Genomic DNA, 16,462 nt, shown 5'->3' on the forward strand with positions numbered 1-16,462 from the left:
AAGACAGGGCTGTCCTATCAATCTATATGATCCACAAGAAACGTGGGGGCCATAGGTATGTGTGGGGGATCTGGGGAATCCCCATGGGGTTGGGGAACAAAATCCATCGTCGTCGGGGTTGTCCGAGTCTACGGAGGCTTACTCAATCCCTCGGTCGAGCAAGTCGGGGAAGGCCGGCGCCAAGGAATAGCAAGAGCCCCTCCTTGACTTGCTGCTAGTTCCACCCACAATCGCCTCCTTGTGTATTAAAACAGAGAGCCAATCGGGGTCTAGTTGTCCCGGGAGCTCACCTACCACGCAAACTCTCACTCAACCTTCCTGTTGACTACAGAGCCGCATCAATCCCTTGTTCAGTTCTCGCCATGGCTGTCTCATCTACCAATATCCTCCTCTTTGGCGCCGGCAGCATCGGCAGTGTTTATCTGTATCAGCTCCTCCAAGCTGGCTGCAATGTGACGACCGTCTGTCGGTCCAACTACGCCACGGTCAAAGAACAAGGCTTCAAGCTATCGTCTGTGCGATATGGCAATGTCACATTTAGACCAACTGCCGTCGTGCGCGATATCTCTGAATGTAGCAAAGTCTCCTTTGACTTTGTCCTGGTCTGCACAAAATCCTTTCCGGGCAGCAAGCCATCGCTGCCCGAACGGCTCAGACCTGTTCTGGAAGGAAGAACACAGACAACCATTATCCTAGCACAGAACGGCATCATGATTGAGGAGGAGATCGCGGCAGCATTCCCTCAAAATCCCATCCTGAGCGGCGTCGTCTACTGTCCCGCTGTGCAGACAGGCCCTGGCACAATTGAGTATCCCGAGATGCTCAACCTCTTCGAACTAGGCACCTATCCCTCCAACGCGCCCCAGTCACACAAGGATTCTGCAAGACGTTTTGCCGGTCTCATGATTAAGGGTGGTGGCGGTGCTGAGGTCCACGATGATATCCAGGTAGCCCGCTGGTCCAAGCTACTCATGAACGCGGCATGGAATCCCATCGGGGCTCTCACGCTGACCACGGACGGAGACTTTCTCCTAACCTCGGAGCCGTACGCTCATGATTTAGCGTGGGGTATCATGATGGAACTTGTCGAGCTGGCCAAGGCAGCGGGTATCAAGGGCGTGACGGTTGAAGTGGCTGAGAAGAAGTTTTCCATCGCAAAGAAGAGGGCGGAGACGGGGACTGGGAGAGAGATGAGCATGCTCCAGGACGTTAGGCAGAACAGAGAGTTTGAGGTGGAAGCGATCTTGGGTAATGCAGTGAGGCTTGGGAAGCAAAAAGGTGTCCCCATGCCTCGATTAGAGACGCTGTATGCTTTAGCCAAGGCCAGATGTTGGGCGCTAGTCAAGGAGAGGGCCACATGATGTTTCGATAGTTCCAACCCACGTTCATCGCCGTGCCCTGACAGTTTAATGGTGAGACCTAGTTCTTAGTTACTTGTCTGAACCCCCGGCCCTATCATTAGGTGGCAAAGTCAGTTCCGTCAAGCTATTCTTTCACACATATCGAGCCATTGATTATTGGAGTCACGAACATGAAGGTAGGCAAGACAATAGGCAAAGATCCAAGTAGAGATAAGAAAACCATTGCCACGCGTAGATTCAACCTGCTTTGGACTCTTTACATGATCTAATGCTGTTTTACAAGATCTTGGTGCCCATTAGTGCCATTATCATTCTTTTCCACACCCCGGGCATCCCGACTTTCTTCTTGTTGTTCCCAGTCCTCCTGCCCTCCAATGTATCTAAACATTGCCCTCACATCCAAGTCCTTGTACTCTTCCTCTCTGCTCAACAAGCTGTACATCTCTAGGCCCTTGGTTCCCAAGACCCTCTCAGCACCAGCCCGCTCGGCCATCTGTGTAGCAAGCGTAAAGTCCTTGAGCATCAGTGCCATACGGAAACCACCACTGTATCCATGACTACTCGGGCTATTGGGATCGACGTTGGGCACGGGACAGAACTTGTCGGCGATCGTGTTTTGCGCTGAACCCGCGTGAAGCACGTCGTATAGCTTCTTGGGATTAAGGCCGGCACGCATACCGATGTTGAACGTCTCGGAGCACGCGATCGTAAGGATGCCGGAGAGGTAGTTGTTGCAGAGCTTCGCCGTCAAGCCTAGTGATGGTCCACCACATGGTATGATCTTTCCGCCCATGAAGCGTAGGATAGGTTGAATCTTGGTGGCAAAGTTGGGGTCGGTAGCATCGTCACATCCGACAAAGAAGGAGATGCTTCCTTTGACAGCGCCAATGACGCCTCCACTGACGGGAGCATCGTAGAAGGAGGCATTGGTGAACTTTGTGTTCAGGTGATCCTTGATGCCAAGCGAGGTCGCCGTGTCGATTGTTGAGCAGTCGATCAGAAGCTTCCCGCTCAGAGAGACGGTGCTGAGCGCATCAGGGCCCGAGATGTAGACTGACTGAACGTGGCGGCCTTCTGGAAGCATAGTCACAATGACCTCTGCTCCTTCAGCAACTTGAGCTGGCGAAGAACATTTTGTGATTTGCTTGGGGAACTCGTTGTGGAGTTGATCCATGGCCGCCTCGTTGAGGTCCAGGATGCGGATGCGCTCGCCATGAGAAAGCTTGCTGGCGAGATTCTTGCACATGGGCAGGCCCATTAGCCCAAGGCCAATGAAGCCGTAAGTTGTGGGATTCTCTGCAGAAGGCATCGTGACTAGCGGAACGGGTCTGGAGGAGTGATGATGACGGGATTCTGAAGGTCTGGAGTTGCACAAGGGTTGATTTGTATGCGAGGAAATCGTTTCCCGTCTTTCTCTCTTTACCGAGACCACTCGAGAATATGCCTACGCGCGTCTCCCGGCTCGATAAGCCCCGCGCCCTTGTCCGAGCGGCAACTTCATGGTTTGATTTGCTTCCCCGGTGTCGTCGGGCCTGCCCGAGCGGACCATCCGAGCCGGCCCCACTCAAGACCGAGGGCAGATCCTCGTTGCGGGCTTGTCCGAAAAGTAACCGACAGCCGCATCAGTTTATAACAAGGATCGAAATCGATCCCTGCTAGTTTACAATTCAAGGACATCACTTGATTCGATATCTCATCTTCCTTCTCATCAATCCTGATTACCAACCCCAAGAATCACTTACCACACCTTCCTCCATACCCCATCCTCCAAGATGCCTATGACAATCATCCGCTCCTCCCGGCCCGAGAACGGTCAAACCCTCAAAAAGGGCCCAACCTTTACCGGCGAAGTCTGGTACGACAGCGTCCTCAACAAGCAAGAAGAAGGCATCACCATGGTGACGGCCACATTCACTCCCTGTGCCCGCACACACTGGCACCACCACGAGGACGGCCAGGTCCTCGAAGTCAAGGCCGGATCTGGTTGGGTCTGCGACAAGGGCGGTGTCCCTCAGAAGCTGTCTGTGGGCGATATTGTTTGGTGTCCGGCTGGAACTGTTCATTGGCATGGGGCTGATGAGGGGAGTATTTTGGTTCATTTGGCTATTAGCCGGGGCAAAACGACGTGGTATGAGGCTGTGACGGATGAAGAGTACAACGCGAGGTTAGGTAACAAGGGGAAATAAGTCAATTTATGGCTTTCAAAGGGAAAAGCGCCAATTCGGGATATAACTCGTCAATTATGAGTTATAAATAATGGATGAATAAAGGCCGTGGTCAACGTCGACCAGACCAATCCGATAACTCAATCTTGCAAACTCATGTTGCTAGCTCAGTGATTCGAGCATTTCTATTATGTTCATATTCTAAGATGCCTTGAAACGTCAAGTCTTATACTATTATGGTATTAAGAATTCTGCACAGCAATGCTTAGATGTAACATTCCCAATTGCGAAAGTGCTGAATTTCTGCTCTAACGACGACTAGCACACCAAGAGATCGATATATATACAGGCTAGGTGTCTTCTGATACTAAAATATGTAAAATGGTAATCAGGTCCGAGGGTTAGACCGTGGGATTCTTGCTGTGACACACATGTGCCATGGCGTTTAACTACAGCTGACACCGATCGATTGCAAAGCGCGAGATGTGATGGTAAATATCCCAGAATGCCGGGGTACACCGATGGATGCTTCATTAGAGCCCTATGAAACAATTAATGTTGTACTCGGAAAACACAATGGAGCGCTAGATACCGAAATACTTGCTGTGCCGACCTGATTAAGCTGGCCGAGCAAGTCGACCAGACATTCGAGAGACTTGAATGTGCGGCCAAGGAAACGAAGAACATCAACTGCCCTCGAAATGTACACCGAATCAGGGGTGCTTTGGGTGAACAGCAGGCCGCATCTGGAGATTTGCCCAAAAGAGATGAGCCGTATCATGACAGACAGAAAGGTTGTGTACCCGGTCGTCCAGGGCAGCGTGGACCCACGCTTGATGGCAACCTCGACGACTGAGAGGTGATTCGAAGCTGTGCCATCGAATCTTTGTGCAGTCGCTTCCCCTTCACGGAGGATACAGTGAGATGCGTGAGCGATCCGCAGATCTGTGGCAATCATGTTGTGTAGCAGATAAGATGGGTGCGACGACGCCGGTGGTGAGGATCCTGGTCGGCCGAGCCATGTTGATTCCTGGCCACTATTCTGAATCCCGCTCTCATCTCCCAAGAGGCTATAAGCCATATGCCAGAGTGGGATTGGTGATGGCTCTTGGCCGCTTTCGGATTGTGCTTTGGGTATCTGCTGATCAAACTCTTCGTTATGGATCAACACCGGTAGTCCCAGCGTGCAGCTGACCCAGCGATCGAGAAGATATGCACTCCAAAACAGTTCGGTACTCAAGGTCTGTTCGGATGCTTTGCTGTGCAGACCAAGTTTTATGCATGATCGTACAACTAGCTCGGCCAGATGCCAGGAACTTCCACATCCTTCCTCGAGCAGTGAGAATAGCGTTAGAAGGATGAGAATTCGAACTGTGTTTGGTGTTTCATCGTGAAAGACTTGTTCCTTGGAAGCTGCCTGCCACAACTGGCATGCAGCGCTAGCATCCATCAAAGAATCTGTACTGGGTAATACTGCCCCGATGGCCAAGGCCAAGTATGCGAGACACGCCTCGCTGGGATCGATAGGTTGTCCGTTGTCAAGACTTTCCAAGGTTGATCTGATGTCTTCTGCATTGAGGATGGGGAATGTCGGGTTCACATGTTCCAGGTATCGCTCGAGGTACCAAGCGCGCAGGTCTTTGGGGAGGTCCTGTATTGGACTTCGCCCATCGGTCGCCGACCTGGATAGCACCAATGGCCTGCCGAGTTGTTTTTTGGGATGTATATCAAGCGTGTCATTTCCGAGCATGAGCGCGCTGTTGAGCATGCGCGTCAGGTTGTAATTCTCGTAATCGTACACTGTGGCGTTGTTGAGGTCGGCCAGAACGCCTAGACTCGGCGCCTGTCCCTTCCTGCTCGTGTCTATGTCGAGTACATGAATTGGCTCGGCAGCGTCATTACGACTCTCACCTTCGGTCATCCCGGGGCTCATGTGTACACGGTCTAGATGTACATGTCCACCCGCGGCGACCTGTGCCTCTAGACGTGCAACTTCAGCTTCGAGTTCCGCGACAGTCCTATAATTCGCGCGTTAGCTTCGCACTTCCCGTATAGAGAAGATTAAAGGTTGAACAAGGCATACCGGACGGCAACGTGTGATCCGCTGATGAGAGCCTCCCTGCTACAGGCGGCATTGGCCCTCAGACAATGTGAGCATTTCGGAATACCTCGATTACACTTTCCAGCTGTTAGCATTGGGATTGTCTTTCAAACATTTGATTGGGAATTTTCCAGACTCTTTTCTTTTGCCGGCGACATCGCAAACAAGCATGGCTGGCACGCGCAATGTCCATGTTGTTCATGGTCAATCGTCTGGGTTTCTGTGTCAAGACAAGGTCATTTGAAACCCCGCAGGGCGCCCATCTGGTCAGTTAGTGGCCGAACTGAATTACATAAGCAGCCCGATTGGCCTTCATAATATGGCTCAACTCCGTGTCGCATTTCTTAAAGATGAGCTATGGCGACAATGAGGCTTTTCACCAATTATGTTGAACTCGTTGCACTCTCAAGGCCTCCGGGTTGGTTACAGTGGAGAGGAGTCGGAATCTGGTGATCTTGTTCGTGACGTCTTCAGGTATAGGGTGGGTTCAAAGCAAATGACTTTACAACCATGAACTGGGGAAACGAGATAGCACAGGTGGTGAATAAGTGTATAAAATGCAAAAGAGAAAAAAAACCGTATATCGGAAGTTTGACATAGGCCATTACAAGTAATAGTTAATTTGTAAATGGTGAGGTTGTCGATGGTAATGAATCTAAGTAAACTGCGCTACAATTGAGCCGTGTTTTCTCTGAGCTATTGAGCATAACGTGCTGTAGAGCTTAGAGATCCTAAAATAGCAAAGCGTGCAGTATCACGTGCGTGGGTAAGCTCCAATTGGATGGAAGTGTCATCGACCCACATAGATCCCCACCTTGGTTCCCTCGTAATCAACCCCGATTGGCTAATCTAGTGATGTGTCAGCACAACTCCAACCTGTGCACAAAGTTTGTCTTGCACATCCAAACATCGCACAGAACTTCGACTTGTTGTTCGTGGTCCCAGCGCAACATGTTGGGTTCATCACCGCATTATGGGACCACGACTCGCGTTAGAGAAACTCACGACGGCGACTCTCGCATGAGAGACATGTTATGAGCAACCCAGCCACTGCATCGCTCAGCCAATCCAAGTATGCACAACTGGCAAAAAGAAATCACCGTCTTGGGCAAAAACATACAACAGCGGGGATTCGCTGGTCGTCACCGACCCAACTACTAATCCGCCCCTCACCGGCTTATCTATGGGAGAGCGGACGGGATCCCGAGTTCTCCGGTGGGTATGGTCGTATGTGCTAGTTTGCCGGCTTCCCAAGGACTATGAGGATGGGCTCACGGCGTTTAATGTCCACCGAAAAATGCATCAGAGTCACAGTCATCGTGAACGAAATCGTGGCAAGGATGAGATGTATCGGGACTTGCTTCGATGGCTCATCCGCCTTGCAGATCCTACCGTAGTTGGGCATACCAAGCCCAGGGAAACGAATCCCTCGGAATATGACATACATCAAATGCTATCTCAGAGGTGTTCGACTTTGACGCTGCAGCGAACTGAGATTCATAGAAGAAACATGTTCTTTTCTATGCATCTGACGGAATGACCGCAGAAACTATGTACATGGGAACTGAGCTACGGCCCTTCACTGCGAGTGAACGTCGTTTGGCCGGGCTGTTAAGACTGCCTCTATTTCTCAATAACGGCTATTCGGCCAGCGAAACCTAGCACTTGTCCCCGTTGTTGCAATTTCCAGAGCAGCCATAGATGCCACCAACCTTTCCGGCATCACTTCCATAAACATCCAGGCCCTGGAACCAACCATTGAGCGTCTCGTGCAGATAATCCAAGTTCTGAGGAGCACCATTCCTGCGGCCCTCAGCGGAGCAAGGGTAGTCAACAGTGATTCCCTTGCCTCCATTAAGACCAAAACCCTTGATGAACCATCCGTTGTAGGAGCCAATAGCTCGAACAGCATTTCCACCCGCGTTGTCCAGGGCGGCTCGGAGAACATGGGCTCCGCAGTCGACATTGTCCTGAATGGGGTATTGGCAGCTAGACTTGCCGTTCTGACAGTTTCGAGGTTCACATTGCATCAGGCCAGGGGTAGGTCCGCCAGTATCTGCATTGCACGACGACTCCTGCATGGCGAGGAAGGCGAGGATGGCAGGGTCGATGTTGTATTTTTCTCCTGATGATTTGAAGTACTGGTCGTACTGGCGGCATGAACTTCCGACTCCGTTGTAGTAGTCCTCGAGAGAGATGTGCTTGAGGCCGTTGATATCAAGGAAGGGAGGGTTCCATCCTTGACTATCGAGACCGGTGTTCAACCAAGCCTCACTTCCGTTGGGCCCACAGGCGTCTTGGCCGCCGTGAGTATCATCGCAGGCTCCCTCCGCGTTGGGGTTGACATCGGCAACAACAGAGCCAACGGCCACAGCAGAGAGGATGGTGAGATAGTGAGTGAGAGAAGGCATGATAATTCAATGAGACCAGAGAGGGCAATGTTATGGTTCCAAGTACACGAAGCTATGTGGCAACAGGTTCATTATATGCAAACTGTAGTCGTCTTGCCAATTTATCGAACGAGACAGGTTGGCCCCTGCAATTTGGGAGATCACATCGTCGGCCGAACCTGGTCCGCATTGGGAACTGAAACACGAAGGGCTCTCCGCACCTGCCCATAGTGGAAGCTGTAGGGCTGCATGAAGAAACAATAAATGATAGTGGGGGTGATCTGCTGCAGGGTTACATGAGGATCATGAAGGGCCGACCTGCTTACTGTCTCCTCGCAAATACTTGCTGACCGTTGATCAGCGCATGTCGTACCGGGAACACTGAGTGTAACTATGGAACTGATTTTGATTCTGATTCATCTCATCTATGTGCCGTCTTTGTACCTTTGTAGTGGCCTGCACGCGACACTTCTATCTCCACGCGTATTTCTAGTCTAATTGCATCCGACCCAAGCTACCGAGGACAGTTTTATCCATATGTCTCAATGTAATATTCTCTCGCTGGATTGCGAAGTTTGGTAGAAATGGTCACAACAGAGATCTGGTACCTTGTCCTTAACTTCATCATGACAGGTCCTCTTGTCTGTGCATAACTAGATGGCGTCGGCAAAGGATTCATGGAATGGTAATGGACACAGGCCACTGGACTTCTCGAGATCTGCTAGAACTACTTTAGGCTCTGGTCTTTAGGGGATCCCTCATGGTCTGGCTAGTGGAGATCATGCGTGTTGTACTTAGGTTCGTCGGACCTTCGGCATTTAGTGGACCACCCATGAAACAATCCCCTTGCTGCACGTGTTGAAATGACAAGGGTAATCCGTTCGAGCATACACACAAGTCAACCCCGCTACTTATTAGCCATAATAACGTTACTCCGTTGCTCTGTGTTCCTCCTCTGATGCAAATGGGGCCCCAGAATGCACTACTCCTTCGCGCGTCCTCCGCGCCGCGAGGGCGGCATGTTATAAGCTCCCACTCCAATTAGATATTGCAGATCATGGGTTCGTCTTGGTCTGAGTTAACTAAAAAGCAGCAGTAAAGCCTAACGTGTGGCACTCGGGAGGGCCACATTGCGTTAAGATCTTCACTCGTAGCCGACATATGCCGAAAACCATATGGCTAAATGATTAGAGAGGTGGTTGGGCTGCTCATTGTAGTGAATTTATTATTTAATCTCAGCCAAATATAACATTGATCCCAAGAGAAAAAAACACGGCTGTTGACGCATTCGATTAGCCCGCATAATCTAGCGTCATGGGGCAATATGGGGCTTAGCCGTGTAGCATATATTGCCCATGAACCGTCGACTTCAAAGGCCGGGTATTGCGCCTGTTAAATCATTAGTTACCCGCGTATAATCTATGCCATATAGAGCTCGGAAGACATACTGAGCACCGAGAAAATCACCCACACGACTGTTTGGCCAACGAGGTCTGGTGGGCACCACCTACGCAGTGTTAGCAAGCTTCTGCTTCTGATGTCGCAGCTGAAAAAGGGTAACCCACAGGGACCCAGGCAACTCCAGAAAATGCGCCCAGTAAGCCCAAGGTGCTGCGTAAACTGTCCCAAAAAAGAAACACGCAAGAACAATGTCCCAGAACGATGCATTGAACCAGGATGGGTGTCCCGATCGTCGCCAGATCGGCACCACTAGAGCAACCGCGAGGAATAAAATGGCCGGCACAACTTGCATGTATGTAGTGAGCGGCTTCATCCACTCCTTGATGGGGTCGTTGGGGAATCGTCGCCAGGTTACTCCGATAAACGACGCCATGACAATGTGAAGAATGACCTCTGCAACCGAGATTCCAATGTATGAATCGGCAAATATATACTCGCCTTCATATTTCGAAAAACGAAGGAGAGAGAAGAGCCAGACCTTGGCGCGTGGGCGGGACGAGTAGAGGGCGAAGACGTTGCGGAAGGCAAGGTGTTCATACCCTTCAGAATTGACGACGATGGCGGTGTTGACAATGTTGCCCAAGAGCTCCAGGGATAGTGGAAACATCCAGCCGAACCATATTTTCCAATCTCCACTCTTTTTGGCGGCCGACTTATTCGTCCTTCCCATGAGGCCACAGGTGATTCTCTTGAGTACCGGAGGGTAGAAAAGGATGATCATGAGGACACAAGAGACGAGATCGGAGACGACAAAAGAGGTAACAGTACCGTTGCCAGAGGGGCATTCACCGCCGTGGATACGCACAGGTGAGATAATCCATTCGACAGGAATGGGGGGAAGGTCAATATCGGTGTCGTTGCCGTTACTACGGTAGTAACCCCCGGTATTTCGACCAACCCACGGGTTGTATCTGTCGTAGTGATCTCCGGCGGTAGAGACCCCAGGCAACGAGTCCACACCGCCACCTCCCCCCGAGCTGCCGCCTGGATAATGGCCCGAAAGTGGCCGGCGATTGACATATACCATGGTGAGGAAAGTAGACTGAGAGGGGAGCTTTGGGAGTAGTTATGACGAAAGGATGAGTTTAGAGAACGAAGATAAGCAATGAGAACCAGGCTGGGAAAAGTTGCCCTTTTGTTTCTGGCTCAAATTCATGACAATGTCTGCCAGCCTGATTGCCAAGGCAGGCTGAGCAGACTATTGGGAGAATTTTCAAGCCACCCCATAAGCGATGACCACATAAGGAAATGCGTCGAATGGAGACACAGTCAAAATGCACCCAAAATGCCATTCAGTCTGCCTTGTGTGGGTGTGTGGTGGACTTGGCAGCAGTTGGACCTTGGTCGAGAACTGGGCTCTCTTGAAAATGAGATGAAAGTGGGACTGAGGTGCCTCGCTTCGATTTTTTAAAACCTGTTTATGGTGTTCATGCTATCAATTCTCCCACAACCATGAGCATCTACTGACATCGCCTTGAAAATATTTTAGAAAGTCTGGACTGGAGACCTAGATGTTCAATGCTGGACTCGAAATCGCTGTGAGATTATCGGCAGAGTGTCAGCCAATGCAACACTTTAATAGACAAAGCAGATTTCTACCCAGGGAAATGCTTCTTTTTGACGTGGGTTGGACCGAAAGGCGAGATATCGAAGGAAAGATGGAAAACACGTATGAGGTCGTTGAGGTAAAGTAGGTGCAGTGAGTGAGTGGGTTGGGAAGGCATCGTCACTTGACAACTGCGAGAATAAGTGCTGACAGGTATCACGACCGTTGACTGTGTGAGTAAATAACGGAAATACCTACTTGATGCAGTTAAACACAAGCGGCTTCATGTGCACATGTTATGTATCTAACTCTGGAGAGTTGCGGTACCCATTCGCTCGGTCCTTCTCCTCGAGGTATCGAGCCGTCCCCCGGGTCCACGCTAAGCAAATTGATACCTTGTCCTGCTAGCGCTCGAGGTATACTTCGGTCACTTTTTTAATCTTTTTCCGTGTAGAAAATGATCCAACTCAAGTAGCAGTAGCAATCTGAGATGTGTACATGTACACCCCGCTATATAAATACCGAGGTTTCTTTCTTTTGGGGTAATCACGTGCAAAACAGCAGTGATTCCCCAACGTCATGCGATAAGCGCCAAGCGTTCAGGGAAGATAACCATTTCATCAGCCCTAGCAACAACAACATCAACTATCAACAACCCTTAGACCTCTGCCGCCGCTTCATTCCCTCACCCGATGCCTCATTCTCATCATCATCACCATCCTTATCACCATGTCGAACACCTTGATAGGCTCCCCGACAAGACGCTGGTGCAGATCTTCAACTGCCTACCCAGCCACGACCTCTGCAGCGTCTCGAGACTAAATAAGCGCTACCACACCCTCGCAGACGCTGTCCTGTACAAGACGGTTCAATTTCTAACGCCTGAGCTGCATCTCATCTTCAGCGAGTCCCTTAATTACCGGCCTAGACGCGGCTCGGCGATCCAGGATATCAAGCTCGCTTATCCCGCATCCACTCTCCCTCAGCTCATTTCCGACAAATCCTTGCCATCCAACAGCATATCTCAGACCATTTCTCGTATGTCAAACTTGGAGACACTGGATATCGCTGTGCCTGTTTCACTACTGCACAGCGTGGGACACCTTTTCAACAGCCCTTTTGACCTGGCTTGTCTCAAGTCGTGCACGCTCTTTTACCAGGATGAGGACGACCAGTATTGGGATTTGCAAGAGAACATCCACGTCTTCGCTCATCCGACGCTCGAAACGCTGGTTATTAAGAGGGCAAAGCTGGATGATCGCGGATTTGACGTGGTTGAACGTCCACACGAGACTGCTCTCAGCAAGTTGCATCTCATCGAATGCGACATTAACGACGATGCACTCTCCGATCTCCTCATATTTCCGAAGGCTCTCAAAGAATTCGTCATGACCCACCCTGAAGATCCCTCGCCCGAACTTGAGGAAAGCTCTGATAGCATCAGAGACTATTTCATGGCCCTAAAGTCCGCGTGTCACTCGCTGGAAACAATTACGATCGACTCACCATTCCTGCGCAGTTCTAGGGCTCTTGCCCTGCGCGACTTTACTGCCCTCAAAACTCTGCGGCTGAATTGGGATCATCAGCTATATGGCAAATCTTCAAAAAGGCCGCGTCTGCATTCGGTGGGACTACCGCCGGAGCTCGAGACTCTGGAGTTCTTTAACGACTTGGGCACGGACGATGAGGTCACGGATCTACTCGTGAACACGATAGAGAATGTGAACCTAATGGCGCGACACCTGAAGGAACTGATTGTGAGGGTGGATGATCGCGACATTCCCAAGGAGGTTCTGGAAGCTTGTAAGTCGCAATCGCAGTTTCATCTCCATGTGATTGGAGGTGACGAGGATTCGGATTAGACCATTATATATTGGATAGACTAGTACACCGTCATAGAATCGACACTGTCAGTAGGATAACTTTAGAGAACGCGGCATGTTCAGCGTGTGGAGTGGCCAGTCTCTTTTTTCTAGACACAGATCTTCTATTTCCGAAAGCTTAATACGATTTTCTTGAGTATTCAAGGATGAGATCAAAGGGTACCGGATCTCGGGCGCTTAATCTACTCTGACAGCTGAACCACGGACTGTGCAATTGATGAGTCCACCGCAGCTCTTCGAATCCCTGGCACAGGCCCTAGGCATGTTGCAGTCGAGGCCAGCAGGTGCACGAGCTTGTCGAGGTCAATGATGATCTGGGAGGCCACCTGAGAGCTCCTCCTCCGAGGATCAGTCCACGGTCCTGCTGAGGATTCGATCGATTGGAGCCCTGTTCCAAGAGGTGGAAGAAGCTCGGCTGAGCCGATCCATTCTTGGGTTGTTGGGACCCCAAACACAGAATAATCCCCATGCTCGTGACGTTGCCCTTCCGCAGATGTATCTCCAGCCTCGGGTATTGACTGCTGTTGATAATCGGCCTCAGTCGAAACTCGTGCTAGACCTTGGGCCATAGGCATTAAGCTCTGATTATCAGCCTCATGGCTCGAGCCAGCCCCACGTAGAAAGATTCCCCTGTCCTCCAAGTACTCTTCAACATCCATGGCCTCGAGCCATTCTCCCTGAAGCGGCTCGAATGCAGTCGCGAGCCTCGTCCTAGTCTTGCCCCTTACTATCCTCTGCACCGACGGCGCCGGTAATCGAGGTATAATGTCTTGGCTCCCCTCAACAACACGATACATGAGCGGCAAATGGGGCATGGAATGGGGGAGGTAGCGGTAGTCATCCGCCACGAGAGGGAGCGCTAGGATATTGAGGGACTCGGACTTGAGAAGTTCCTCACCGAGAATATCTAGTGGCAACCTCAAGTCTAGGACCCGGCCCTTGGGTCCACAGTTCCCTGCTAGGATGGTGAAGACGCGCTCGAGGCAAGCCCTGAACAGCTTCTCGGAAAGTGTATCCAGGACAAGGTCAGCAGAACGAATTGTGAGGGTTACGCTCTTGAGCGCCGACTGGGTTTGCAAGTCTCCAGGGTAAAGCGGCATCGCTTCTTGTTGTTGCGGTTGGATGCCGGAATCTGTGGTTGCAGAAGCAAGCAAAAGCCTGGCTGACTTGCTTGTGTCGCTGGCAATGGTTGCCATTTCGGAGGCCGCCTGATTCAGACTAGCAACAAGATCCGACGAGCCACGAACCTCAGGTAGGCCTAGGGCATGCTGATGGAACCTAGTAAAGGTTGCCAGCGCCTGATCCAGGGCTTGGCTGAGCTGTTGGTTCCGGGTTCTTTCCTGGTTGAATGCACTTTCTTTCCGAGCTCGGTACGTTCTCTGCGCCAATCTCATGCGTGTTCGTCTAATCTAGAGTCTCTTATTAGCTGCAGTTCGGTGGAGTGGGTGTTGGTGGGCGCACCTCGACTTGGTCGTCGTTGACTTGGTCACGGCCTTCTACGCGGGGCCGGCCGCGGCGCGGTACTTGCTCATTCGTCATTATACTTTTGTCTTCAGTCGTTTAACCAACCGGTCGGCGATGGAAAAAGGCAAGTGTCGACAAGTAGAAACGGCTTCAATACATCCTGGCTTGCTGATAAATCCATCCTCAACCCCTGGACAAGACAAATTGCGGGGCCGGTCGATCATGACTAGACCCTTTGCGGATGTCATTTGTCTTGATGAGACGTCCATTGGACAAATCGTGGATCATCGCAACTCGGCCATTTGAAGTAAAGACGCTTCTTAGTGAAGGATTTGAAGACGGGTTGACATTGTCAGCCTATTTGTAAAATGCATCATAGGAGAAGGCTTGCGGAAGAGATGGAGCAATATGGCGGTTCGCTAGGGTCGCTGGAGTATGATAAATAGGCACCCAGTGCCCTCTTGGAACACCATTCCGTTCATCACTTCATCACACAAGTCTTCTCCCTAAATTCTAGGTTTCCCGGTCCTTTATACAAGCTCTTTTGCGCAACATGGTTCCAAAGACACAGAAGCAGTGGGTAATCCACGGTAGCAATGGCTTTGACTCTCTGGAGTTTCAGAAAGAAGCCCCGGTCCCCTCGATCGGTGACCAAGATGTCCTGGTTCAAAGTATTCTTGTTCATTCTTTGGTTTCCTTGTCGGTGGCTAACCTGAAATCCAACAGTTCACGCCACATCCCCCAATTTTCGCGACCTAGTGATCCCTAAGGTAAGCCGAAATACTAATTGTGTGCCCTTGGGTGATGACTTCTAATCACAAGGCTAGGGACTCTATCCTTTCCCGCTAAAGGATAGGATCGTGCCTCTGAGCGATGGAGCAGGCATCGTTGTGGCAGTCGGCTCCCGCGTAAGCCGCTTTAATGTTGGCGATCGAGTTGCCACTCTGGTCCATCAGCGCCACCTGGCTGGACCTCTTGATGCCAGAGGTCGTGAGAGTGCTCTTGGAGGTCAACTCAGTGGTGTACTTCGAGAGTACGGCGCGTTTTCGGAAGAAGGTCTCGTTGCTGTTCCAAACAACTTGACACTGAACGAGGCTGCTGCTCTGCCATGCGCAGCGTTAACCGCCTGGAGCGCTCTATATGGGCTCGAGGGCCGCGCTTTGAAGCCTGGTGAGATTGTACTCACCGAGGGTACTGGCGGTGTAAGCAGCTTTGCAGTCCAGGTACAGTATTATCGATCACTCATCAAGCAGGTCTGGAGCTAATCTAGTGCAAGTTTGCCAAAGCGGCTGGCGCCCGCGTCATCGCGACCACTTCCTCAGCTGAAAAAGCAGAGCAACTCAAGAAGTTGGGAGCGGACCATGTGATCAACTACAAAGAGAACCCTGAATGGGGACAGCTTGCTAAGAGCTTGACCCCCAACAACGAAGGAGTCTCCCTTGTCGTCGAGGTGGGAGGGCCGTCCACTGCTCGACAAGTATGCTTTCCGCCTAAAATCTCCCTTGAATACCCGGTCAATGTGGACTAACTCAATTCGGCAGGCCCTCGCTGCTTTGAAGTTGAACGGGCTGATCTCTATGGTGGGCTCTATCAGCGCCTTCACATCGCCTGGGAGCAACGATACCAAAGAGCCGACATTCCTCGAGACAGTGATCCACACGTGCACAGTACAAGGGATCAGTATTGGATCCAGGATGCAGTTTGAGGCGATGAATCGTGCTATAGAGGTAAATGACCTTCATCCCGTTTTGGATGCGCGCATCTTTAAACTGGAGGAGGCCCGCGAGGCCTATCAGTATGTCTGGGATCAAAAGCACTTTGGAAAGGTGGTTATACAGGTGGCATCTTAAGACAGCATCTATGAAGTGTAGAGATGGCCTATCGATGGAAGAGGTCCCAGATATACGACAGTTACATAAATGATTGTCGATTAGATGTACATCCTTTTATTGCTCGACCCTTTGTGGATATCATGGATTTTGATGGAATTGCATGGGAAGGGAAAAAGAACACGATTGTGGAAAAAAATGGGAGCTGAAGTTAAAGACAACTAGTATTTAAACTTGAATACTTCTAAGTTCTTGCACTACA

At 50.8% G+C, this 16,462-nt stretch overlaps 9 protein-coding genes across 9 annotated transcripts; 4 read left to right on the plus strand and 5 right to left on the minus strand.

Annotated features, from left to right (window-relative positions):
- Positions 1-362: 362 nt before the first annotated feature.
- On the plus strand, positions 363-1,361 carry NCS54_00924700 (2-dehydropantoate 2-reductase; the record flags this gene model as incomplete). The annotated part of the gene is made up of 1 exon (XM_053154600.1): positions 363-1,361. The coding sequence occupies one exon, from the start codon at positions 363-365 to the stop codon at positions 1,359-1,361; it is 999 nt and encodes a 332-aa protein (XP_053010575.1).
- Positions 1,362-1,626: 265 nt separating this feature from the next.
- On the minus strand, positions 1,627-2,670 carry NCS54_00924800 (Hypothetical protein; the record flags this gene model as incomplete). Its single annotated transcript, XM_053154601.1, has 1 exon — positions 1,627-2,670. One exon carries the CDS (start codon positions 2,668-2,670, stop codon positions 1,627-1,629), a length of 1,044 nt encoding a protein of 347 aa, XP_053010576.1.
- Positions 2,671-3,133: 463 nt separating this feature from the next.
- On the plus strand, positions 3,134-3,547 carry NCS54_00924900 (Cupin-2 domain-containing protein; the record flags this gene model as incomplete). The annotated part of the gene is made up of 1 exon (XM_053154602.1): positions 3,134-3,547. The coding sequence occupies one exon, from the start codon at positions 3,134-3,136 to the stop codon at positions 3,545-3,547; it is 414 nt and encodes a 137-aa protein (XP_053010577.1).
- Positions 3,548-3,971: 424 nt separating this feature from the next.
- NCS54_00925000 (uncharacterized protein) lies at positions 3,972-5,722 on the minus strand (the record flags this gene model as incomplete). The annotated part of the gene is made up of 3 exons (XM_053154603.1): positions 3,972-4,067; positions 4,119-5,544; positions 5,610-5,722. The coding sequence occupies 3 exons, from the start codon at positions 5,720-5,722 to the stop codon at positions 3,972-3,974; spliced, it is 1,635 nt and encodes a 544-aa protein (XP_053010578.1).
- Positions 5,723-7,285: 1,563 nt separating this feature from the next.
- NCS54_00925100 (SLT domain-containing protein) lies at positions 7,286-8,038 on the minus strand (the record flags this gene model as incomplete). The annotated part of the gene is made up of 1 exon (XM_053154604.1): positions 7,286-8,038. One exon carries the CDS (start codon positions 8,036-8,038, stop codon positions 7,286-7,288), a length of 753 nt encoding a protein of 250 aa, XP_053010579.1.
- Positions 8,039-9,524: 1,486 nt separating this feature from the next.
- Positions 9,525-10,505, minus strand: NCS54_00925200 (Hypothetical protein; the record flags this gene model as incomplete). The annotated part of the gene is made up of 1 exon (XM_053154605.1): positions 9,525-10,505. One exon carries the CDS (start codon positions 10,503-10,505, stop codon positions 9,525-9,527), a length of 981 nt encoding a protein of 326 aa, XP_053010580.1.
- Positions 10,506-11,716: 1,211 nt separating this feature from the next.
- On the plus strand, positions 11,717-12,886 carry NCS54_00925300 (F-box domain-containing protein; the record flags this gene model as incomplete). The annotated part of the gene is made up of 1 exon (XM_053154606.1): positions 11,717-12,886. One exon carries the CDS (start codon positions 11,717-11,719, stop codon positions 12,884-12,886), a length of 1,170 nt encoding a protein of 389 aa, XP_053010581.1.
- Positions 12,887-13,089: 203 nt separating this feature from the next.
- NCS54_00925400 (Hypothetical protein) lies at positions 13,090-14,446 on the minus strand (the record flags this gene model as incomplete). Its single annotated transcript, XM_053154607.1, has 2 exons — positions 13,090-14,316; positions 14,369-14,446. 2 exons carry the CDS (start codon positions 14,444-14,446, stop codon positions 13,090-13,092), a joined length of 1,305 nt encoding a protein of 434 aa, XP_053010582.1.
- A 478-nt stretch (positions 14,447-14,924) lies between these two features.
- On the plus strand, positions 14,925-16,221 carry NCS54_00925500 (PKS-ER domain-containing protein; the record flags this gene model as incomplete). Its single annotated transcript, XM_053154608.1, has 5 exons — positions 14,925-15,042; positions 15,098-15,141; positions 15,199-15,594; positions 15,648-15,848; positions 15,913-16,221. The coding sequence occupies 5 exons, from the start codon at positions 14,925-14,927 to the stop codon at positions 16,219-16,221; spliced, it is 1,068 nt and encodes a 355-aa protein (XP_053010583.1).
- Between the last annotated feature and the right edge of the window lie 241 nt (positions 16,222-16,462).

Source organism: Fusarium falciforme, chromosome 7, assembly GCF_026873545.1.
Source record: "Fusarium falciforme chromosome 7, complete sequence".
NCBI classification, from domain to species: domain Eukaryota; kingdom Fungi; phylum Ascomycota; class Sordariomycetes; order Hypocreales; family Nectriaceae; genus Fusarium; species Fusarium falciforme.